The 24,674-nt window shown below is 49.0% G+C and overlaps 7 protein-coding genes across 7 annotated transcripts; 3 read left to right on the top strand and 4 right to left on the bottom strand.

The window, feature by feature from the left end:
• Nucleotides 1-1,230: 1,230 nt before the first annotated feature.
• On the bottom strand, nt 1,231-4,529 carry JN550_004673 (uncharacterized protein; the record flags this gene model as incomplete). Its single annotated transcript, XM_049316214.1, has 6 exons — nt 1,231-1,489; nt 1,565-1,708; nt 1,804-2,906; nt 2,966-3,155; nt 3,551-4,263; nt 4,320-4,529. The coding sequence occupies 6 exons, from the start codon at nt 4,527-4,529 to the stop codon at nt 1,231-1,233; spliced, it is 2,619 nt and encodes an 872-aa protein (XP_049173294.1).
• Nucleotides 4,530-5,958: 1,429 nt separating this feature from the next.
• On the top strand, nt 5,959-7,456 carry JN550_004674 (uncharacterized protein; the record flags this gene model as incomplete). Its single annotated transcript, XM_049316215.1, has 2 exons — nt 5,959-6,270; nt 6,323-7,456. 2 exons carry the CDS (start codon nt 5,959-5,961, stop codon nt 7,454-7,456), a joined length of 1,446 nt encoding a protein of 481 aa, XP_049173295.1.
• A 311-nt stretch (nt 7,457-7,767) lies between these two features.
• Nucleotides 7,768-9,717, bottom strand: JN550_004675 (uncharacterized protein; the record flags this gene model as incomplete). Its single annotated transcript, XM_049316216.1, has 6 exons — nt 7,768-8,346; nt 8,415-8,744; nt 8,822-9,006; nt 9,187-9,234; nt 9,291-9,466; nt 9,545-9,717. 6 exons carry the CDS (start codon nt 9,715-9,717, stop codon nt 7,768-7,770), a joined length of 1,491 nt encoding a protein of 496 aa, XP_049173296.1.
• A 651-nt stretch (nt 9,718-10,368) lies between these two features.
• On the top strand, nt 10,369-11,253 carry JN550_004676 (uncharacterized protein; the record flags this gene model as incomplete). The annotated part of the gene is made up of 1 exon (XM_049316217.1): nt 10,369-11,253. The coding sequence occupies one exon, from the start codon at nt 10,369-10,371 to the stop codon at nt 11,251-11,253; it is 885 nt and encodes a 294-aa protein (XP_049173297.1).
• An 801-nt stretch (nt 11,254-12,054) lies between these two features.
• On the top strand, nt 12,055-14,086 carry JN550_004677 (uncharacterized protein; the record flags this gene model as incomplete). The annotated part of the gene is made up of 6 exons (XM_049316218.1): nt 12,055-12,326; nt 12,388-12,480; nt 12,546-12,753; nt 12,812-13,581; nt 13,828-13,918; nt 13,982-14,086. 6 exons carry the CDS (start codon nt 12,055-12,057, stop codon nt 14,084-14,086), a joined length of 1,539 nt encoding a protein of 512 aa, XP_049173298.1.
• A 142-nt stretch (nt 14,087-14,228) lies between these two features.
• JN550_004678 (uncharacterized protein) lies at nt 14,229-15,259 on the bottom strand (the record flags this gene model as incomplete). Its single annotated transcript, XM_049316221.1, has 3 exons — nt 14,229-14,479; nt 14,567-15,070; nt 15,148-15,259. 3 exons carry the CDS (start codon nt 15,257-15,259, stop codon nt 14,229-14,231), a joined length of 867 nt encoding a protein of 288 aa, XP_049173299.1.
• Nucleotides 15,260-22,324: 7,065 nt separating this feature from the next.
• Nucleotides 22,325-23,575, bottom strand: JN550_004679 (uncharacterized protein; the record flags this gene model as incomplete). Its single annotated transcript, XM_049316222.1, has 6 exons — nt 22,325-22,387; nt 22,453-22,622; nt 22,677-22,858; nt 22,977-23,156; nt 23,213-23,272; nt 23,331-23,575. The coding sequence occupies 6 exons, from the start codon at nt 23,573-23,575 to the stop codon at nt 22,325-22,327; spliced, it is 900 nt and encodes a 299-aa protein (XP_049173300.1).
• Between the last annotated feature and the right edge of the window lie 1,099 nt (nt 23,576-24,674).

Raw genomic sequence — 24,674 nt, forward strand, 5'->3', positions numbered from 1 at the left:
GAACCCCACATGTGGTTAGGGGAATTCAAGCTTCCATTACTTACCAGGGGCCACAGACTTATGTCACCCGCCTCAAGCCTCATTTCAGAATTATTTGTTCTGAAGACTCAATTCAACTGCCTGGGATATAGACAAGTTTAAGTTGGTTCATTATGAACTTTCATGCTTCAAAATATTCTCGTGTAGAAATTGCTTTGAAACTCTCATCTAACAGATCTTATCGCATGTTCCCCACTGCTCAGTCCTAAGAACATGAAATGGTATCTACGATACTCGTAAGCAGCCGTATGAGCACAGCTCTAGTGAGTCATTCCATCTGCATGACCAAAAGCCTGGATGGGTGCACAACCAGAATATGCCGCTATGGAGACTTCTAGGGAAGTGCAACTCGGTCTTTGTTCATTCCATAGTATTAGTTGAAGGCGTGAACTTTGACTAGCTCTACGAACTGCCAGACGTGGCTATGCCCAACGAGGATTCTCTCGAAGAGCCACCGGGTTCTCAGACTTCTTGGCATCATACACGCCCCACCCCCCATCAAAAGCGCAAGTGAATGTGGGGGCCCTAGTAAGTTGAGCGGAGGCGTGGGATCAAAGCAAGCACCTACTTGACTGCCGAACATTGTGGGATGTGTGGGGAATGTGGCATGCTGGGGACCTCTCTGGTGGAGGGAGCGATTGCCTCACACTCACTAAGCCTGCGCTATACCAAAAGTTGACCAGTCTATCGTGTCAGGTGTACAGTGCTTACGAAAGGTGATCGATCCAGTAAGAGTGTTACCAAATTTCAACCACGCAGCGAGAGCAATTGCGCTGTCCAGCTCGAGATGTCAGTCTCGGAGCAATCTGATATCAAGTTAGAGAATTGGTATTGAATGATCAGAATCAAATTCATGTACTTGCCTACATTTGAGTAATCTTCTAATTCGAGGTTTTGAATAACACCAGGATGTGGTGTAATGTGAGTCTGTGGGCGACTCAGCGACCTTATTGCAACACGGATACATTCCACACCCGTGTCACTAAATGAACGATGACTTTCCTTAGAGAAGAAGTCTCTCCAAGTCATCTGACTTCTGCAAACAAATCGAGGCGCGTGGGAGAATGTGTTGAATCAAAATTGATAGTTTGTAATGTATTGCCAGTCCTAGACAACGACAAAATTTCAAGCAATAGGATCTAAAGCATTTCACGGATAGTATCCTCCGTCGGGCCGCATCACCAAGTGTTGTCACTCCCTATAGTGCAATCCATCTTCCTGAGACGATCTGTATGCCTCTCTCATAATACTGGCGTGCTGCGGCGAACGAACGCTTATATCGCACTCAAAAGGTACTGGAACACTAAAGAACCCTTCCATCATCTTGGTTTCGGGCTCAACGATGGACCCGTCTTGCGCCTTCCTCTTGGAGATATTGAAGCCCCAGAGTGTACGAGAAATGACAAGATAGAGTGACTTTTCAGCTAAATGGACCCCAGGACAGACGCGGCTAGAAGATTGTTGTGTTAGATCTCAAGCTCAACCTCCAAAGAGTGTTAACTTAGCGATAAAGGCAAGCACGTACCGACCAGCTCCATATGAAAAATGGTCACGTTCACTTGCATCGTTCACGTTGATATACTCTGCAGCCGTCAACGGCTTGCTGAGATACCTTTCTGGCTGGAACTCGTCTGGATTCGAATGAATCGAGGGATCACGATGTATAGCCCTATAACGCAACAGATCGGTACTTAGCAATCAAAAACCCCAGTCGAAGTGGCGTAGCCAAAAAGTCAATATGAAGGGTGATCGGAGGACACTAACCACCAGTTTAGTACCACCACAGAATCCTTCGGTATGAAATGGCCTTCGTACCAATCGTCTTCGGATGAAGCATGGTACATTCCATATTTGTTTACGGGCCTCCACCGTAAGGTTTCCTTGATAAGAGCGCGAACATACGGTAGGTCGGCCTCGTCCTGAAAATCTGGCATACGACCTGGACCAATGACGCGATCGAGTTCTTCTTGCGCTTTCCTCATCACATCTGGGTATAGAACCATGGCCAATGTCCAATTATTGATGGTCGTAGCAGTCGTCTCTGAGCCGGCCTCAATGAGACCTCCGCAAGTATAAGCGGCCAGTAGGTCGTTGATACCGCTTTTCTCAGGTTTGTTGAGATAGAAGTCTTTACAGAAGCAGTCTGGGGCAGAGCCTTCATCTGTGTTCTTTTTGAGCGTCTCCCACAGCTCGAGGTATACTCTACTATCATGAGCGAAGAACTTTTTCCCCAATGAATACCAGTTTCCCAGTAGCCACTCCGGTAAGACGGCAAGTGAAGGAAAGCTTTCAACAGCAAAAGCACCTGGAGCCATCACAACTGACACATGCTCAAGCACCGAGTAAATCTTGGTGATCAGCGGATCCTTGAAAGAAGGGATGCGATGTCCGTAAGTGACCAGCATAATGACAGAGGCAGAGTAGCGACGGTTGATGGTGTAGAACTCTTCAGGGTTCTCCAACAGGTCATTCAGCACTACCTTTGACTCAAAATCCTGTACGGGTTGGTACTTGACCGCCGCATTGTAGTTGAGAAGGGCATGACTATGTCTCCGGAGATTCCTCCATTCTGGACCATAGGCCATGAATAACTGGCGGCTTCGGCCGCTTGCCACATCTTGTGCCAGCGGCAAATATGGCCGAGAGGAATAAATAGATGATCTCTTGTCCATCAAGTCCTTCACAGCTTTGGGTGAGGAGAGCCAGACGTAGTCCACGCCACCGACTCTAGTGTAGAATACGTCTCCAAATTTCTTGTGCCATTGACGAACCTTGTAACGGACTTGTTCGGAGTCGGAGAAGTCATACAGATTGCCAATCAAGGGCCATCCGGGAGGGCCTGGCGGTAGCTTCAACCTGCGCCGGTCCTGCCAGAATGTTAGTGTCAAGTAACGCAGCCTGCAAGTACTTATCGGAGACAACTGACTGTTATCGTGTTTGGCACGTAGAAAATGTAGAGGCCAAAGAGAGCCAATGGCACCATTATTCCGATGCCCAACAAAGTTTGGTAGCCATTTTTGGTCTGAAGTCGAAGGACTTCCTCGATCAGTGTAAGAAAAGACATTGTACAGGGCTTATGGCTTGATGCTTCACGCAGGCGGGTGACATCAGCGTGACTGCAAGTGTCTATGGTCTTGAAGTAAACAAAAGCGAGTGTTGGTAAAACCTTACCTGGGCCGTTCGTAAACAAGGGCACCCTATGTAACTACATATTCATAGCAAGCCAATCACATGCTTGGCCATCAAGAGGGGCACTTCAATTTCCATGGCTTGTTATAGGCTATCCCACACGTGCCTGTGAATGCACCTCCCCCACTATGTCTGCGTAAATGCGGGGATGGCACCTGCATGACTGATACCGCGCAACAAGATTCCCTTGTGTTCAAGCGCAGGGTATGTATGAGCACACTCGTGATACTCGTGATCTGGAAATCTTCAGATACTTGCGATTTAGCCTTAAGCATCTGCATTCTAGGATTTAGTTGCCCACTGCTCGTCCCCACCAATATACCTGAAGACAACCCGAGAATCTAGGTCTCGGCATTTAGGGTCATTAGAAGCTCCAGTATAGACATCTAGACCAGCCTTCCCCAGGAAGGTCTCTGCATTGACTGTTTTTGCCGCCTCCAAGGCTAAAGCAAAGTCTTTCCTCATCAACTGGACTTTGAAACCTCCTTGATAGCCATGGCTTGATGGCGCCTCTGGCACGACTCCAGGCACTGGACACCACTTGTCACAAATCGTTGACTGGGCCGTTGATGCTGAAAATATGCCAGCCAAGACCTTTGGGTCTAACCCGGCCCGCATGCCAATGTTCATAGCTTCTGAAGTTGCGATCGCGATCAAACCAGAGCAGTAGTTATTAGACAACTTTGCATACAAGCCCATGGTGGGAGCTCCGCATGGAAAGATTGACTTGCCCATCTTGCTGAATACATGTTCCAGTAAGGCCCAATGAGGGTCTGATTTGGAGCTGCCCACCATGAAGGTGAGACTTCCTTTCTCCGCTCCTAGGCTACCCCCTGAAATCGGGGCATCGTAGAACGAAGCCGTGCTTTCATGGCGCTTAATCTCCTCCGCGACTGCAGCCGATGTCTCTGTGTCGATGGTAGAGCAGTCGATCAGTATTTTGTTTCCGAGGTCTGCAGTAACCACGCCTTCGCTTGGATTGAGGTACACATCGCGGACGTGATTGCCTTCTGGTACAATGGTGATGAGAATATTCTGTGCCCAGCCAGTATCATTAGATCGTGCGGGAGCCATTCATTGCCGTCACTTACCGTCTGGTTCGTGACATGTGCGGCGCTCTTGCAAGCGATCACTCTAGTAGGATCAAACTCCTTGACATGTCTGACGGCGTCATCAGAGATATCAAAGACGTACAATGTGGTGTCTGGCAGTTTCTTGACAAGATTCATAGCCATGGGCAAGCCCATAGTACCAAGACCGATGAACCCAATGGCCTTGCATTCTAATGACTGAGTAGACATTGTTGGGAAGATACGCGTTCAGACCAGCTCGAAACATTTGCTTGATTCTCCGAAAACTGCTAGGGAATACTCAGAGCAGCTGTGAGTCTCGAATTAGGTACACCTTAGCCACCACTCCACGAGTGTGGGGTCACTAGTCAGCAGCCCCTCAGAATAGTGACCTCATTCAAATTGTGGCTGACGAGAATGGCTGGTTGGGTTATAGCATCCCGTGCATGTGGGATATGTTTACACCCTAAACTTGCGAGGAGCTCATCTCTGAATCTATACCAATGCCTTCAGCACTGTTTCTCACCAGCAGATTAAGACATGTTCCCCACTGAACGGAACACAGGAGCGCCGTGGATGTCAGGCTTGGGCGTGTGGCTGAAGTATCAGTCTAGTTTTATATGCACAATGGCTGTTCCCCGGATTATTATAGTATTGCGCGTGGCCACGGTGCGGTAAGTCACAAGTCCTCCTCCTCATTCTGCATACATTACATAGCTTCATTCAATGATAGCACCATACGAGTAAAGAATGGACCAATAGTCATCCCGCTTCGTCCTCCAAGGAGAGATTACGTGTCAGCTGGTCGATGGGAACTGGGCCGGTCAGATATAGCGTTGCCGACAGCCTGGAGATCTGTGCACTGTAATAGACAAGAAGCGCTGACCAAGTAGCGCTGCACCCAACATCCGTGACAAGGAGTTGAAGATTCAGCAGCGAGATGGGGACTGCCACCAAGGTTTTCTTGGCGACTTTCACTTGCCGACAACAGTCTGACGATGCTCGTCGACGCAAAACGCAATCAATGCTTAGGGATATCTTACAAAGGCGGAGAAAGCCATCGAGTGGCGCTAGGCGAGTATTGATCATGACTGACAAAGCCCAGCTTAGCCGGTGTTTTTCCCGGCACCCACGCTAGACCACCCAAAACCCGGGTACCTAGGTAAGTGGCAGCGACTTAAGGTTTACAATCGCGGCAGACAATGTAGAGAGGAAGAGTACTTCTATAGAAGCGAAAACATTCATTCTAATCGCTCGAGTCAATTATTAACTAGTTGCTGTGCTGCCCACGTATTGTTTGGATTATGGACTAATGAGAGACCATCGGCATCTAGGCCTGAATGTGAACCAATCGGCCCGCCAAGCGGGTACCGAGAGCTGACAATGTCGCGTTCACTGACAAGTGAGTGCCCCAATGCTGAAACGGCATTTAGAAGACCCGTGCGAAGTGGGTTGCCCAGTCCCCACGGCCCCATGTACAAGCTGTTGAAAGTAAGAGGTCAGTATCCAGGGGCGCGAAACTCTGGGAGGGGCGATCGGCGGGCCTAGCGTACTTGTCGAATAACCTCCGAGCTCGACATCATGGTGCTTAATATCGTTCTCTCCCTCCTCAGTTTCTGTATCACATTTCAACCCGGAAGACACCAGTACTGTGCCCACCATGAGCAAAGAGTATTCTAAGCCCGAAGACTTCCAGCATGCCTTCCACTGGGCGGAGACCCAGAAGGACGGCAGTGTCCCGTCCTTTGCGACTCGTCCAAACGACCCATATAAGTATCAGCCCGGATTCAACAACAGCTTTGAGTCCGAGGCTATCCCTGGCACCATTCCCAGGGGGCAGAACAACCCAAGGGCAATTCGCTATGGGCTTTATGCGGAGCAGATGACGGCATCCGCCTTCGTTGCTCCCCGCCACCTGAACAAGAAAGCCTGGCTCTATCGCTCTCGCCCGGCCGTTGCCCACCAAGGTTTCGTAAGTATACCCGGAAGCAACTCAGAGCAAAGTGCTAATTTCAACCCGGCAGACGGAACTACCTGACAACAAGGATACAGAGTCTACATTTCTTCCCATCAATCCTAGAGTGCACATTTCGCCAACTCAACTCGCGTGGAAGCCGGAACCTATTCCAGAGGGTTCCTCTGTGACCTTTGTAGATGGCCTGAAGACTGTAGCTGGATCGGGTGATCCCACCCTGCGCGAGGGCTTGGCGACTCACGTCTATTTAGCCAACGCGAGCATGGAGAAGCAGGCCTTCGTAAACTCGGATGGAGATTTCCTCATTGTCCCCCAGCAGGGCGCTCTTGACATACAAACCGAGTTCGGATTTATGTATGTTCAGCCAGGCGAGATCTGCGTGATCCAGCGTGGACAACGGTTTAAGGTCAACGTCGAAGGACCAACGCGTGGCTATATCCTCGAGGTTTGGGGTGCCAATTTCGAGCTGCCTGAGCTGGGCCCCCTTGGCGCCAACGGCCTTGCCAACGCCCGGGACTTCCTGCACCCTGTCGCAGCATTCGAGGTCACCTCCGACGATCCTTGGGAGATCGTGTACAAGCTGGGCGGCAAATTCTTCAAAAGCACCCAGAATCACTGCCCCTTCGACGTCGTTGCTTGGCACGGCAATTACGTTCCTTTCAAATACGACTTGACTAAATTCGTCAATGTGGGATCTATCTCAGTTGACCACATCGACCCATCAATCTTCTGTGTCTTGACTGCCAAGTCACGAGACCCTGCCGCACCTCTTGCTGATTTCCTTATCTTCTCGCCGCGCTGGGACGTCGCGTCTCACACCTATCGGCCACCTTATTACCACCGCAACTGCGCCTCGGAGCTGATGGGTCTCATCTACGGTGAATATGGCGGCCGCTCTGACGAGTTCAAGCCCGGTTCCATATCGTTCGAGTGTGGCTACGTCCCCCATGGTGTTGCATACGAAGAGTTTGCTGCCGCTTCAAAGCAGCCTCCGCCAGAGATGCAGATCTCCAAGGGCTCAATCGCTTTCATGTTCGAGAGCAGTCGTCCCTTCACCATCACCGACTGGGCATGGAACAGCAAGCAGAAACACGAGCACGATCCTAAGATGTGGGACAATCTCGTCGATAATTTCTCCAAGCACAAAATTGCGCTGGAGTACAAGCAGAACAACCGCAAGTAGGATGAAAATGGCTGAGTCCATGTTTTCTTCGGTTCATACTCTCAGTGAGCATCGTCATGGTCCCATTTGTCTTTCTTCTCAGCGGCCATGTCTTTCAGACATCACGACAAACTCATTTCGGTTAGGCTAGGGTGCGCAGTATGTTGGTCTTCTAAATATACAGTCAAATATGAATCAAATACCATGCCTGTATCTCATGTGATATGAACGTTGTAATTACATCCTGGTAGCCGTAGAGTCTCTGTATCTGGAGGCCTTCCCAGCCGATAGAAGATTCACGTCTTGTAATCGGCTGAACCGCGTCTCATGACTTAGTTGTTCAGGCTAATTCTGCCAGCAGCCAATGTCACTAACACTTTGTCTAGTAGGCTTGGGTCTACCGTAGCCAGATATTCAAGCTGTCTTGCCCTTCTACGCAGACTGAATCCATTGCGGGGCAGCTCCTCACATCGGCCGTAGGGTCCAAATGCAAAGTATGACTTAGGCGACCAGGGATCTCCGGAATGGATGAAGTCGATCCATCTAGTTCGCATCGTTTCTGCCACATGTTGGGCTCCAGGAGAGAACGACAGGTCGAACCCACCGAAAAGTAAAACGAGATCAACAGCATGATGAGCCCCGTTCGATGGCTGCCAGGGGTTCCTCTCGTCTATGAGGCAGCGAAATGCTGCTTTGCCTTGCTCTCGCCACTGCTGTGCTATCGACTCGGCAGGCAAGAGGAATTTCCAGTCGTTGATGAAGTCGAGCGCCCCAATCTTGCACGAAGACGGTCTCTCTGGGTAAATGGCGTACATACGTTTCAGCTCATGACTATGCTCGCCCGCCATATCAAAGGCGGCCGTGATAGCATCTCCCTTCATGGCCCAGATTCCTTCGCGCCAGATGACCGCCTATCCATTGTTAGCCTGAACTGTGACTCAACTGCGATATACTTTTGGGTACATGCCTCATTTTCAACATCACTGATGAGGATGCGCTGCGCACATCCAGTGTTTGAGCGCCAATTCTTGAAAGGTGGCTCCATCTTCAGAAACCACGACTTGATCCCAGACTTCTCGACCGCCTCAACTAGCTCAGAGACCGGAACGGTTTTCAGAGTATGGTCTGAGGAACCCTGTAGGTGCTTGAAGACTAGATCATGCATAGCGGCAGCCTTCTCTGGTGGTTGGGGAGGAGAAAGATGTAAGGACCCAGATGACAGGATGGCCTGGCTCAACGGGGAGTTGATGGCCACGTGCGCATGAGTGTACACGGCACCGGCACTCTCCCCTGCCAATGTAACCCGTTCCTATTGCGCATGTCAGTATCGAATACCTGCTAAGCACAGCGATGCCCATAGAGCTTTGAACTTGGTTGTTGGCCTACCGGATCGCCGCCGAAGTCTTTAATGTGTTTTTGAATCCATCGCAATGCCAAAGCTTGGTCCTCCAGCGCGAGGTTTGCCATGGTCGAACTGTCACCAAATGCAAAGATGTTCAGCCGGTACTGTATAGAAACGGCAATAATCGGTTTCTCCACAGCTACCGCATGCTTCACTATCGTGGTCATGTCTGGTGTTGACGTGTTAGCATGGCGCAAACTTGCCCCTGGATTGTTACCCAGGATCCGGACGACTAGGGGTAGGCCAAATTTGGCAACGAATATTTTCGGAGTCAGACTCTGCCTGCTATATTGTTTACACCGTCTGCGGCCGCTTGAATGTGCATATGTAGAGAACTTGTATTACTAACCACAGACCCCTGAAGCCGCGCTTCCAAACGTGTTGGCCTGTGAACCTCCTATATCAACATTATAAGCATATGCGCTCCCAATATGTGGGTGCTCGTTCATTTACCATGAATCCATGCAAGAACTGGTAGATCTTTTGCGTGCTGAGCTAGACTTTCTTTGGGGAGGACGACATCTAGATTCAAGCAACGAAATTCATCTTCGTGCTCCACGGGCAGTGACTGGTCCAGGGGTATGCGAAGTAAGTGGCCTACATCAACTACCGTCTGCGGACATCGAGGACTACAATATATCGAGTTCATGCAATTAGCCACCTTTACGGCAAGTCGGCTTGCAGTTCTTGACTGTCGAGGAACTTACCCATGCCGAGTGCAATCCAATGAAGTTTGCCAGGATTCGATGGGCTGCGGCCGAGCAAAGCGCTCCGACACTGTGCCGTAAGGGACTCCAAGGAACTTGACGAGCCCTGACTCCTGTTCCACTAGACCCTTAACTGTCGAATTAAGGGCCCGGTGCTGATAGGTTGTTTTCATTTTGCAAGTCTGGCTGGAACGCAGCGGTGAAGCTTGGGTGCTGTGGAAGGGTTCTTTCAGCACTTGGTACCTAGGTAGCCCCTAACATCGGTTTTCGGGGGTCAGTGCAGGTTACCTAGGTACCGAGGCCGCCACTTGCCCTGCTTGCCCTTCTTGCCCCTCACTACGGGCCGTAGTCAAGAACCGTGGGCACGAATACAGCGGGCGGGCTACTGCACCCCGCCCACTCCACAGAAGGGCCAGCCGCCTAGCGCTGCTAAATTGCCTTCCAGAGCCGGTTATCTTGGATACGCTTCAGGACTAGCGCTCCCACATCCGTAGCTCCACACCCCACATTCCCTCCTCGGTCGCTGCAGATGCTGCTCTCCCACCGAGTAGTTCTACACCCCACACGATGTGGTATAGAGCAGGCAGGGGGGGCAGGTAAGTCATGCAACGTCCAGCAAGCCGTTTGACCTGCATAGTGTGAATTGTTCTCTCATACACATTGGGCAAGAGGCAGTGTAGCTGGGCGAGTAACTGCAGGGCAGGTACTCCGAGCGTGATATGACGACAGTACTGCCACTGGCTACAGCTGAAGCTCAGAGACATCTTGATGCTGAGTCGACTTGCCTCTAAATCACAGGCTTTGTAGCCAATTACCTCTTGAAAATGAACGCTGATACCATGGGCCCAACTCTTGAAAAGAGACGAACTATAGTCCATCCCAACGGGCAATCGACGGCCTACTTCTACGATTCCTATGCAGACCCGTGGAAGGATAATGAGACTATTCTGATTCAGCACGGGTTCGCTCGCACTGCTGATCATTTCTATCATTGGGTACCGGCTTTGGCACGACAATACAATGTTATCAGGCGGGACCTTCGCGGTCACGGCGGATCAAGCTACCCTCGGCCAGATCAGGCGTACAACTACTCAGTAACTACCATATTGGAGGAGATCAGAGATACATTAGACCAACTAGGGATTACACGGGTACATTTTATTGGGGAATCCACCAGTGGTATGTTAGCCGTTGCCTTCGCCGCGACCTATCCAGACCGCCTCAGCTCCATCACTCTGTGCTCGTCGCCGATGTACCTGCCTCCTGCTGGTCAGCAATTCCTGGCGTTTGGTGAAGAGTCTTGGCCAACCGCGTTACGCAAGCTTGGTACCCGTGGGTGGGCAGAGCGGATTGCCGCATCTCCAGGAACGATGGCGGTTGATGATCCTGGGTACCGCAAGTGGTGGATGAACCGCGTTTGCTCCAGCGATAGCGAAGGCTTGGCGGGATATGCCGAATTCTTGAGCAGATTCGATGCAAGGCCCTATGTAGATGGTGTACGGGCGCCAATGTTGATTCTAGCTCCGACTAAGAGCGCTGTACTGAGCGCCGAATCTGTCCGCGAACTCGCTGCTCGGGTCCCTACCGCCACAGTAGAATTCATCGAGGCCAGCGGTCACGAAATCTACTATGAAGCCGCTGATACATGCTTGGCAACGCTGCTCCGCTTTCTCAGCCAGATTGGAAACAGTTTAACTGGCACAACTTGAAAAATACAGTAATAGAAGCTACTTCAGTTGTATGCATGAACAATGCAGTTTCACTTGACTGCACCATTTCCATTGACCCTAATAACCTGTCTAGACTATCGTACCCTACGATTCATCATCCGAAATGGTAAGCCACAATCTATCCAATATATCAGGGATTATGCACGACATTTCTGCGCTTCACAACCATTAGGCTTGCTTTGGGGTCTTGGGGACACTTCTTCCGAATGGTATATGTTGAAAGTACCCATTATATCTTGCCTCTTTACCATAGACTACTTGAGGTCTGTTCCACTCTCCCTGAAAATTACGTTTGTAACATCGCCAGCCTCTCAGTGTCTCGCGTGGATGACAGTACTCAACGATCAGACCCGTATCACAGTGATCACAAAGAGCATACTCCACCACTTGATGACCACTCCTCTCCAAGTAGGGTTCAATACGGTATAAAAATTGAACCCAACGAGTCACAAAGATTTGAGATTTCCTTCGAGGTGCCCATCAAGTATTCTAATCATCCGGCGAAGTTAGAAGATCCTCAAATAGCCCCATAGCAGATGATTGGCGGGTAGTGTTCAGGCACCGGATCGAACTGTGGAGGCGCTGCCCTTGTGGTTTGCCCTTTGCGGGGGCAAGATTGCCACGGACGGAGTGTAGCCCACATTGACGGCACCGCAAGGATTCACGAGTTCTCATATTAATCCGAGGTCATTCCATGGGTTACTCCTTCCGTTACGGTCGAGTTGCAAAGGACTGGTCTCCAGCGCACTCCATTCAGCTGATACACAATAGCTCACCAAGATGACTTCAACCCAGCCGACTAACACGTACCCCGATCTAGAATATGAGGAAGCTCACATTCGGACTTTTACACCACGTAAAGACCGACCAATCAGTTTGGTTCTGCCACCCGGGATCAACCAGGAAACCTTCGAGAAAGCGGTCGAAGAATTCGCCTTGGCTATCGGAAAGGATCAAGTATTTGTCAAGGAAGCATTGGCCCAATACATCGATCCATATGACCTTCATGACGACGATAATTCAAAGCGAAAGGTGCCGAGCGCAGCTGTATGGTAAGTTCCGTGAATCTCAAAAATTACCCGCCAATTTTCACGCAAGCTGAAACCCCCGAAGCCCTGGTTCAATGGACGAGCTACGTGCTGTGCTCCAAACAGCAAACAAGTTTGGGATTCCCGTATGGACCTTTTCTCGGGGAAAAAATCTTGGGTGAGTAAAGCATTATCGAAGACACTAAGAAAGTTAAGACCTCCCTAACCATCATGCCAATATAGATACGGCGGACCTGCTCCCCGAGTGAATGGCTCTGTTGCTCTGGACCTTCATCGTATGGACAAAGTCATTGAGGTCAACGACAAGCATGCATACGCTGTTGTAGAGCCGGGCGTGACATTTCATGACCTTTACAAGTATTGTGTGGCCAACAAAAAGAAGGTATGGCCAAGCACGCCTTCGCTTGGCTGGGGTAGCGTGGTAGGAAATGTTAGTAAATGTCGGAGCTTCTTTGCCCTGGTGAGCCCTCTACTGACCAGAGCACTAGTCCCTTGAGCGTGGTACCGGTTTTGGATCGAACTCGAACCATAACCAATCCATCACAGGCATGGAAGTTATGCTCGCGGACGGAGACTTGGTTCGAACCGGCCAGTTCGGCATCACAAACTCTCCTTCGGCATTCCTGTCGAAGTTTACCTTTGGGCCATCAGTAGAAGGCCTCTTCCTACAGAGCAATTTGGGGATAGTGACGAAACTCGCGATATGGTTGACCCCTGCGCCTCCTGCGTTCATGTCCTGCCGCCTAACTATGCCCGAAGAAGATGATATCAAGACTTTGATTGACGCTGTTGGAAGAATGCGTCGATCTGGCTTGATACCCAACGTCGTCTGGGTGGGAAACTTCATAGAACGGCTATGTATTCGAGGCAAACGAAGAGACTTCTGGCAGGGTGAAGGTGCCATCCCCGCGGAGCGCTTGCTCGAGTTGCAAAAAGAACTGAAAGAAGATTATTGGACTGCCTCATTCGGTCTCTATGGTCCTGCGAAAGTTATCGAAGCCCAGTTCAATGAAATCAAGCAGCAACTAGAAGTACAGGCACCCACAGGTACGGTGACCGGGCATCTGTATGCAGGAAGCCACGGTGAGCCCCTAGATGCTGCCTCGGTTCCCTTCGAACATGGACTCTACATGGTGGGTATCCCCTCCATGTTTAGTCTCCCATTGATGGACTGGGCTCTAAAAGACGATGCAACTGGAAAAGGCGCACATGGAGACTATGCTCCTGTCATTCCTCACTCTGGCGAGAAAGTTTTGGAGTGGGTCAAACTCTGCAAGCCGCTCTATGCTGCGTCAGGCAATGAGTTGATGTGCGATTTCTTTATGCATGAGCGGCATTCCATCTTCACCAACATGTTTGCCTTTGATCAAAGAGACCCACAACAATGCAAACAGATAAAGCAGCTATACGATGGAATGCATTTGGAGGCCAAAAAGAGGGGCTACGGAATGTATCGAGCCCACGTGAATCATATGGGTAAGTGGGGTTTTCTTAATCTGCTCAGGAGCCGCGCTCACAATGACTGTCAAGATCTTATTGCTGAGCACAATGACTTTAACAACCATGCATACTTGAGGTTTGTCGAAACGCTCAAGGTAAGCTTTCCCCTCCTATTCTCAACTAAGATGTGGTTCGGCTCTAACGGGTGAACATTAAAGGATTCTGTCGACCCCAACGGCATCTTATCACCAGGAAAGCAAGGCATCTGGCCCAAAAAGTACAGGCATCTGCGAGAAGGCGGAGCGAACCCGAAGGCACCCTAGGGTCCTCTCCCCCTTTTCCTTTGCTTCTCAGATACTTGTGTAAATAGAGCACGGTATCTGAAGTAGTTCATGTGGAAAATTGGAGTAGTGAGAATACTCGTCAACGGAAAGCATCAAACCATTTGGCTTTCAAACCCCCTACTTATTCACCCAAGCCCAACAGGATTTCCTGCCCTTTGCGCACGTCCCGGCATAATCTCTCGCCCATCCATGAAGGTTCCGTTTCAAACAACGTATCTTCAAATTCATATGCTTCGTCGCCCGCCACAAAGAATGATTTGCCATTGATCTGATTTCGCACAATTGGAAGAAACAGAGTTTGAGCCACGCCCTCAGCGGTATTCTTAGGTAGGGTCCATCCTGCCAACCAATCATCCAGTAGCATGGGTGTCACTGCGAGATCCTGATCAGATCACTTCAAGAATCCAAAGAGAATCTTAAAAGATTGCAAAGGGTGACAAGTTGGATCCATGTACTTACCGGTGAGCCATGGCGCCACAATATTGACCGTGACGTTCTTCTTGATGACCTCGGAACGAAGTGAACGCATCAAGCCCAGTATGCCGGATTTTGCTGCGCAGTACAAGTAGATAGGTGGTGCTGGGAAAAATGCGCCCGCAGAAGACGTTAGGACGAGTTGACATGGTACCTCGGGGTGCTTGCCAAAATAATGCATTGCACATTTGGTCACGTATAAGTGGCCGATGAAGTTGACTTGGATTGACTTGAGGTCTGGCGGTTGCAATTTCCCAGTCTCGGTATCAAATTCGTCTCTGAGAAGACCTTCGTGGGTGTTGATACCTGCGTTGGACAGCACGCTATTGATCACACCAAATTGGGCATGCGCCGCTTCGAAGAGACTGAGAACGTCATCCCAGTTGCTAACATCGCATTTTCTGAACAGTGCCCGCTCGCCAAACGGCTCTAAGACCTTACGGCCTTCATCTTCGTTCCAGTCACCGAGCGCAACGTTGGCCCCATAGTCTGTAGTAACCGGCGAGGTGCAATCAGCTTCACTCTTCATCTAAACTACTGGATCGATAGATTGATTGGGGACCTACCTAGTGCAATCTGGACTGCTGCGCGCCCGATGCCAGTGGATCCACCGATTAGGAGAATTGTCTTGCCCTTGAGTATGTTGAGATCTCCCTCATTGATAGTATAGGTAGTCATTCTGGATCAAAGTACCGTAAGTGTGGTTTTGTTGGGATGGGCGTCTCAAAGCAAAGCTCTCAGCTTGTCTACAAGGGTAACCGATTTGATCCCCTTGAAATATAATACAAGTATATGTCAGTACGCTATCAATCCTACTGGCTCTTTGGCATGTTGGTCATTTCCCCACACCCCATTTTGGCATCGGAAAGTTTCCACTTGATCGAGCTTGATGCCCCACAAAGCGCCTACCTCGGCAACGATTGGAATTTAGGTGTGGCGGGTACCTATGTAGTCAACGGTCGCGTCAACTTGAGCTGCGATCACTGATACCATCGACAATATGAAAGCTAATAGCCTGGTGTATAGTTGCCATTCTTACACTCGGCTCAATCTGTTTCGCGTTCATGATCATTATAATATATGACCTGTAAGCCTTATGTTTGTCAAGGGGATTGTGAGGTCAGGTATAATCAGAAGTCCAAACGTATGGTTCAATTCATGAAGAGACTGAATCTTGCCCCATTTCAAGGAGAACGGACAAGATAGAGATTATATAGTGGACTCCTTTCCGTATCTCACTGGACCTTCTGTAAACCTAATGCACTGCCGTGGCAATGTTGAATAACTTGACAGAGATTTCTCACAGGAATTACTGCCGGGGACGAAAAGGTCTGAAAAACACGAATTGCATTGAAACACTAACTATAGCGAGGTTTCCAAAACGCTCATGCCAATGCACACAGATCAAATCCGACAAAGCGACTAGCGACGAAGGATGCTATCCGCATCACTGGGTCCTTGGAACAGATCCAGTGATAAGTCTCTCCAAGCCTGACCATGCGTTCAACAACACCAGAACGTATCGACACCGCTGCGGAAGCACTCAGCGCCACGACCGTTTCCATATGCCTGTGGACTACTTCTATCCCAGTCTCTCCCAGATACTGGTTCCTGAGTTCCCGCAGGGCATCATCAAGCTTTTGCGATTCTCGTCGTCTATGTGCGTTCTCCTCCTGACGGTTTGTGTCTCTAGCCTCTCTGTCCTCCCGCTGCCTGTTCCTTTCTTGCTGAAGAAACATATTATGGCAGTCGCGTAGTTGCTCTGAATTTCGGTGAACATGAATGAAATCATAGTTACATCGGCGTTCACTGGACAGCACTTCGTGCGCTTCAGCGAGTTCTAACATCATCAAGTGAGCTTCTTTGGCTGCTTTTTCGCTGCTTGTCTTATCGGGGTGGTGTTCCTGCCTCTTCACGCGATATGCTTGTTTAATTTCGCTGGTGGTGGCATTGACCGGTATTCCCAAAATGTCGTAGTAAGTTGGAGGCTTTCCCTGAGGTAGGATTAGGTAGACCACCAAAGCAACAATGCTCCAGAAAATAAGCCACTTTTTAAGCGATGAGGACTGATTCTTTCGGTGGGACTTGATAGACTTGTCGGCTCGGGTGGTATTGGACCCCTCTGACTCGGTAAAAGTGAAATTATTACCGCCCAAAGTGAGAAGAACCCCCGTAACAGGGAGGCCAACGTCCTCCATGTACTCGATAAAACCCTCGTCCCTCAAAAACTTACGCACGTCTTGAATGGTGGTTGTTGTCAAGCCTGCAAAGCCCTTTAACTCTAAGTATTTATGCATGTATGCTTCGGTCAACCATTGATCGTACCGCCTTCGTTTCTTCGGGTTGATAAGTACCTCCTACGCCTCTTGACAAGATTTGAAGACTGTTTCGTTGGCGGTGACTGTGCGCAAGTCTGTTCTAGCTGCCTTATCCGGATGATACTTCAAGGCCACCTTGTGGAAACCTTTTTTTATCATATCAGGTGAGGCATTTTTGCCCACGCGCAGACGTTCGTAGTAGTCAGGTTTGATTCGAATCGAGAAAGCCATGATCGATGGCCTTTCTAGTCACTGGCTAGGCTAAATCCTTCCCACAGATATGCACCGTATCTTTGGACTTGGACGCCGGTGAATCTGATGGCTGTCGACACGATTTTTATATTCGCTCCGCCAGCTATACAAGGAACAAAGGGTCTTTTTGTCACCAAAGAACGCCATTGTGAGCCACAGCTGGTGGTATACTGTGATACTACAAAACTTTCTTTTAGAATATGCACAATAGTTTTATTAGGGGAACAATGCAACGCCACACCAGACCCAGATCCGCAATTTCTCTCTGATATCATTCCACGCGTAACGTGGTCTCATATTATCCTTTGGCGCCTTCCCATATATTAGAAGGTAGTTACCTAATATGTCTGAGTTAGTTTGCAAGCGCTATGTAGGGAGCTCTTCTTTCCTCTCCTCTCCAGCTTTCGATTTCGCAGAATTACAGGATTGACAGCAGAGCCTTGATTCGCCAATGGTACCAGGACAGGTTATGAAACATTCAGATGTTGCTCTGTAACGGGAGCCCCATAGTACCGGCCATAATGGCCCACCAGACACTCCGAGGCGCATCATTACTTCTATATGAACATTGAGTTAGGAATGGTGTGGCGTGGTATAGTATTGTAGTTCCCCGGTTTGAGGGTGTGCTAGTGGCTATGTACGTCACGGTTTATTTATTTAGCTCTCCCCTTTTTTGTAGATTTTACAAAGGCATCTCAATGTTTGATCCCGACTCTTATATAGTTTAGCGGTTTTCGATTCGTTCTTCGACTCTACCACGTGTACAATGCATATATAACCCGTCAGTACTGACGAAGAGGGCTGTGTCGGTTGAGGGTGTGTATTTTAGGGTATATGGCCCAGTAGCACCACTTCAGCTAACAGGACACGCTATTTCTACGCAACTGAAAATATGATCGTTGGGGGTCACTGCGGCCCCTAACACTCGGTAAGAATACACTGAGCTTTTATTAGCATATCACTGAAACACACCTGTAGGCAGGCGACTGGAGAAGCTGTAAGGAACAACTCAAACAGAGAACTCTTCATTTATTCATAAGAATCAACGTTTTGTCGTCTGTTCTATTTAGCTACTTCCAATCCACTAGAGCTTAAGCGAACTTCTCATGCTTAAATTCTGAGCATCACCTAATCCTCGCAGTTCTGTACGCAACCACCATCGTTCGGGTCCGCCCTGGCAACGTCAATATTCTTATTTGCAGTCACTAATGGAACTGCTGGGTACTCACTCAAACGTCCACCCAAGATTTTCATAGTGGGTTGAACCGCCTTGGAGGCAATTGATTTCTCTCTCAAGAAACTCAACACAACCCTCGTGTGAATTGAATGCTGGCGCATTTCGAGTGTTGTGGACCCAGAAGTCCCAGCGCCTCGCACAGTTAGTCGGAAAGCAAAAGCCATCTCTGTATGTAAAGGCATGGTGCTTCGACTGAAGTGGTGCATAGTCGCCAGCTAGGAAGTCACACATCCGCCCGACCTTTTGGTGCGCCAACGTTCTGTCGCCCTCAAGACCAGTGGTGTAGCATGTCGCGTCGACTAGCGAAGCCAGTGCGGTAAGCAAGATAGGCGAGCAAGGGTTGAGGAGCTTCATGATGTGATTTATGTAAGTGAAGTGATAAATAGAAATGGTACGGAAGTGAGTTGATGAAGTTGAAAAGAAGTGATCTTGAACTACCTTTATACACAATTTCTTCCGCACGTGTACAATATTTGCTTTCAGGGATTCAAAATGAAATCGGTTTTCTAGTCGATTTGGCCAGGTTTGTAATCATTCTCATGGGGCAGCGGGTGACCGCATTGTTCTAATTGGCAGCGCTTACGGCCTGAATACGATCGTATACTCTTGGCAAGCTTACCCATGAGGCTAAATGTTTGATTTCTTTTGTACTTTGGGCTTTGATCAGGGCCATGTTCTTAAGAAACTAATAATACTTGTTAACCAGCATGGAGATGTTACATCTCATTGTCTTCCGGACGTCAGCTTAGCGACAAGGACAAATTTGAGGGAGCTACCCGCAAGTCGAAGTCGAAATTCGGAAAATTGTCCTAGTGGATGAATACTTGAAAACTCGTGCTTCACCTTTGTCCATTAATTTTATCTTAGGTTAGCTCTGTTGAGTTCTATTATTCACGTGCCGAAATGTTGCGAAGGTAGTTGCCGGCTTGCTGAGCCCCTTGTGCGGAGGAGCTCGCAGCATCTATCTTGCGGCTTTGTATGATTCTCGAGGAACCTCTGGAAAATATTTTCGCCGTACGTTCGCTCGAATACACTCTATATAACAGTTGATAGCATGCAAATCAGTATATTGCATAGATATTCGATAGCAAGCAATTCGGACAGCGTACTACGGTATTGTGATGTTAGGCAGTACCACAAGAAAACATCTAAGAATAACAAGTCATTGAGAATGTAGAATGCAGTATCGCTTCTCAACGTAGTACCTCTATCTTTCGATGTGGTAACAGATAGTTTAAACACTTATTGCTTTTGGCTAATTGCGGTCTTGCGACTCCCATGATGTAGGTGTGGCGATGAACGGCCACCGTTTTCGTAGATTTCAGGAGGCGCAGCACCGACTCCAGGCTGCAGCCCCCCACTTGCCTCCCGCACTGCGAGGGTTTCAGGTCCCTCTATAAACAAGACCTAGCTTTCCCGTCTGTATCTGTGAACACACCCAGCTCTGAGCGTTTCAGACATACAAATCACCGGCAAGTTCCAGTAACGCCATCAAGGAACATATATCACTGCCAAATTATTGGAGAAATGGCCCCGACCATAAGCCTTTTCACGCCGAAGTTTATGGCTGATATAGCAGCTGCCGAGAAGCTCCCTGCGTCAATGTGCTTCCTAGAAGCGTACGCGGCGAAGCATCACGAGAAGATCAACGAAGAGGAATACTATCGCCACATCTTCGCACACCTCACTGGGACCTTTCACAAAGCTGACGAGATAGACGAAGAGATCTGTCAGCTTAAGAGGCACGATCCGTTTGCATACTCTGTCCTAGACTGCGCCAGAAATATGAGCCGCATTCAAGGCGAGTTGATCTTTGTGACTTTTGCGTGTAATGCACAGATACCTAATGATTATCAGATGCAACCCCATTCGAGCAAGTCTTCAAGGCCTACAGCGCGCAAGATCTTGAATGCATCATATCCTTTGTTCACGGAATGGATGAGGTTCAGGTTCCGTATTTGTTGCAAATGCTTGCCATGCAAGCGCTGTTAGATCGGCGGCACGATGTCCTCAAATTTTGTTTGGATCGCGGCGGGTCTGCATATGAATCAAATTTTGTAGACAGAGCGAACACCCTGAACGAGCAGAAGTACCCTGAAACCGCTGTAGTTTTAGCGAAATCCCATTTTCGCAAGCTGCACCCACAGCAACAGCATCCTGCATTTGCTACAGACATAGGCGGGGAATATCCAGTGGAGTGGTAGGTTGCTGGCACTCAATAGGGTCAACCAGCAATCCTACTGGATTTTGCTCATATCGCAAGTGGCGCCGACGTTTTGTACCGCCTGCTATTCCTTCTAGCTGTACAAGGAGGGGAAGGGTTCAGTGAGTGACCTTGGTTGACATGCAGGGACATAGTTAAACCGGAGCTACTCCATGTACGCACGTACACATTCAAACATTATCCGATATGACAGGATAGCTATGAAAAGTCTCCGTCTCCATCACTAATTTTCTTCAAAAAGAGCACAGTTAACTTCATTAATTCCCGCCAGTCAAAATATGCACAACCAGTCTGAACCTTACACCGTAAGAAGTTCTCACGGGCTACTATATACGGTCTCGTGCGTAATAATTTTACAAGCTTAAGCTTGTTCCTTTTGACCAATTCAGTAGCCGCTAGATTACCAATATTCCAACAGCCGAAGCATGAGGGTATCATACCTTGATCATCTGTTTATCATCCCTTCGTCCATGAGCTTTGTTTGAAATTATCACAGCATTGCAGCTCACTTGTGAGACGTGCAATGAACATGTTCAAATGGGTAGAACTATTAGTGGCCTTCATGTGACATGCAAGGCGTCATGTATATGGTCTCAGTTCCGGACAGTATCCAAGTCTAGACAGATGGGTCTGTTGATCATCCCATCAGACAAATATGGTTCAATCATTCACGTGCGTAAACATCCTCGCTAGTTAGTATCGAAAGCGTCTTCAACACACTTCCTTGTAGTTTGACCGTATAGGACTCTGAACGCATGGAAACAGGATTCAAAGGGCCAAGGCAACCACGGCCTATCTCGACCAATCATACTCCGAAGCAATGCCCAGCCCGTCTGACATCAGCACCCTCCAATTTGCAGGATGACAACAGCCCCAAAAGACATGGCGTTGCTGGTCGTTCCATGCGAAATACAGGGTTTATGCTTATTTCGTGAATGCGTCGGAATGCCTCGTGTGATGGTGCTGAGACTTGCATGGAAAAGCGGTCTAGCTATTGACGTTTTCAAGTTTTCAGTCATACTTGCAAATTTGTACTTCTTCACAGTTCGCAGGGCTTAATCAGCTGACTCTGACTCTGCAGCGGATCCTGTTCTACCCCAAAGATTCCCCGCAATGTTCTGCATTGTTTTCTTACCAGAGGAGTCTTGAAGAAAACTAGTATCGTTGCGAGAGATGGGCCCCACCTAACCAATGTTCCCCCTATGCTGACGAAGCTACAGCTTCAGGGCGATGCAGAGTCGACTGTTAGAATAACGTCCCTTTTTCCAGTAAAAACCCTCAGCGTGTTGACAACCCATTTTATGACCTCTACGTGGCTCGATGTTTTCGACTCACCGCTACTAATCTCAATAGTGATGACACTGCAGCATGGACAGAATGCTCTCTTTAGTGCTTACATAATTGTATAGACTATGCAAAACATTCTTTGGACCGCACATCATTGAGTTCGCTTAGTATATCATGTTATGAATGAATAAGTCAATATTCACGACCAGCATTCTGAAGCACTTTCACAGTTTTATCCTCAACTTCATATTTTTTGGAAATTTCACCCGATCCCATATTGAGAGGGCACATGTGTAAGAATGATTGGACAGCCGTCCACTGGCAATAATAATATTATGAAGTATTAATGGATCATAAGTCGTGACTAGCCCACTAATGCCGGCCTGACACCCAGTATCTTATCCCATCCAAGCATCGGCTGCCGATTAATCGCAGCGCCCGAAGGGGCTCTGGCACCCAGCACCGCAGTACTCTGATGTGGTTCCACACTGTCGAGGTTGTCAGTATACTTGTCAAAGGTATCATTGTAATGGGGCATATAGGCGGCACGTACCCATCCCCACTGGGAACAACATTGGTTGTTTATGCAACTGTAGCCGTTAGCGCCACCGCAGGTGTCATCCGGGCTCGGATTACCCGTTGATGGAGGCGGGCTCGGGGTTGATCCCGAAACCCGGTACCAGTTGGCAGCATTGTCTCCCAGGCACTCTCCAACAGTGACAGCTGGAGTAGTTGTCAGCAATTGGTGCAATCTCTTCCGAACTGCGGTTCACTTACGATTGAGACCCCTGGCCTTAATGCGGTTGATGGCCTCTTGCACAAGAACGTGCACTGTTTGCGCATGGACATCATGCATAAGAGTGATAGAGCCACCTGCGTTAAGGCCATCCTCAAAGTTCTGGACAGCTACACCAATGGTGTCATCATTGTGGTTGTAGTCCAAGGTGTCAATGTTCGCGCTGTTGGCCATGTAAGAACAAAATCATATGCCATGCGCAGAAAGTCTCGATCATAGCCTCGCTGCGTGAACCTATTGGTAGACCACTGAGTTCGGCCAGAAGTCGCAGATTTACTTACTGGATGACATGGTAGCCCAGATTTCCAAGCGTCTCTAAGGCAACACCGCTTGTGCTGAAGTAAGGGGGTCTCATATAAGTCGGAATTTTGCCAATGATACTGGAAAAGGCGTCTTCCAGCTGGGTCATCTGGGACGTTACTCCAGCGGCGTCCAACGTGGCCAAATCCGCGTGTGACCAACTGTTAAGCATTAGTGAACATCATTTCCCGATTTGAGTCTCACTGAGAAGACATACGTGTGAGAACCAACTTGATGTCCATCGTTGATCATCCTCTGGACAAGGCCGGTAAAGGAGCTGTAACGTGACCTAGTTAGTCATCAACCCCTAGCATTTCCGTAGCGAAACTGCTCACTTGATAGAGCCCCAGTTTTGACCATTAAGGAATAATGTTGCCTTCACGCCATTCGAAGACAGTATGTTCAGCAGCTCCTCCGTGTAGATGTAAGGGCCGTCGTCAAAGGTGAGAGCAACCGTGTTTGGGACAGAGCAAGCAGATATGATCGTGCCAACAGGTACAGAAGACTGACGCTGTTGTACTTGGCTCACAGGCGAGGCCGTTGCGGCGGCCAGAATGGCACTGAAGACAAATGCACGCATGTTGTACGGCTACAAACTCGGTGTCACGGAGTCTTGGGAGGATAGGCAGAGATACCTTAGAAGAGGCGGTTCGAACGCTGCTATTTAAGTCCCGCTAGATACCCCTAGCTACGCAGCCTTATTTGCTTATAGCAATTTCCAGCTTTCGCAAGTAAACAAGGGTCAACACCGCTTGAAAAGCGCCACATACCGCAGGGTGCATGACCATGTGGAGTGATGTATTTAGAGCTGTCAATCTCAAGCACACACGTCTGACCGTCTGACCTACTTGGCATTGGACACGAGAATCCCACTGGCGTAGCGTCGGGATTCCAGCAATACACCCAATGAAAGATAGGGAAGTGCCCCCTGCGACGCGGCTACACGGCGCTGTCGTGATGGTGGGATTGGCTGCCAAGCTGGACCAGTCACCCGGAACTGGTATGTGGGAGCGTCGGGCAGGGTGTAACGCCAAGTGAAGCCAAGGATCGTATTGATGGCGATCGAGCAGCTTGTTTTGCTGGCCCAGGGCACCGTTCTTTTTGGGGGTTGGCAGGCCTACTCAGCTCGCCGATCAGCTGCTCTGTGTCGTGCACCGTGGCGCCTGGTCACGCCAGTTGTATGCACCTAGTGCAACGTGCATACACTTAAAGAGGGATAAGAAACCCACGCTCTAATGGTTCATACTGCAGTCTCGGCGGTTTCAAATTTACCACAATAGAATACTGAGGAGCATGTTATAGAGTGAAACAAAAATGTCTTGATTGGCTCTATACCCCCTTCGGATCAAAGTTTAATGAGCTGGTCACAGATTTGAACCGCAAAAATTGCAATGCTATCCCTTCGACTGCGCAAGGCTGAGTTGACAGGGTTACACCTTAGTCAACCCAAATCAATCCATGAATCCATGACCCTGGCGAACTGCAGTAAGACCGTTCAGTCCAATCCAAAGCGGACTTGTTCTTACCCCGCTTGACCGCGTTTTCCACTTATTCGAGCTGCGTCAGAACAAGCAAGAATGAAGACATCCCATCGACGATACGATCGGAATTAGGTCAGCACGGTCATCGTGCTGACTTGCCGTGGTGACATGGACAAATGCCCGCAGGGTAAGTTAGGG

This window comes from Neoarthrinium moseri (genome assembly GCF_022829205.1).
Source record: "Neoarthrinium moseri strain CBS 164.80 chromosome Unknown scaffold13_Wmoseri_CBS_16480, whole genome shotgun sequence".
Taxonomy (NCBI): domain Eukaryota; kingdom Fungi; phylum Ascomycota; class Sordariomycetes; order Amphisphaeriales; family Apiosporaceae; genus Neoarthrinium; species Neoarthrinium moseri.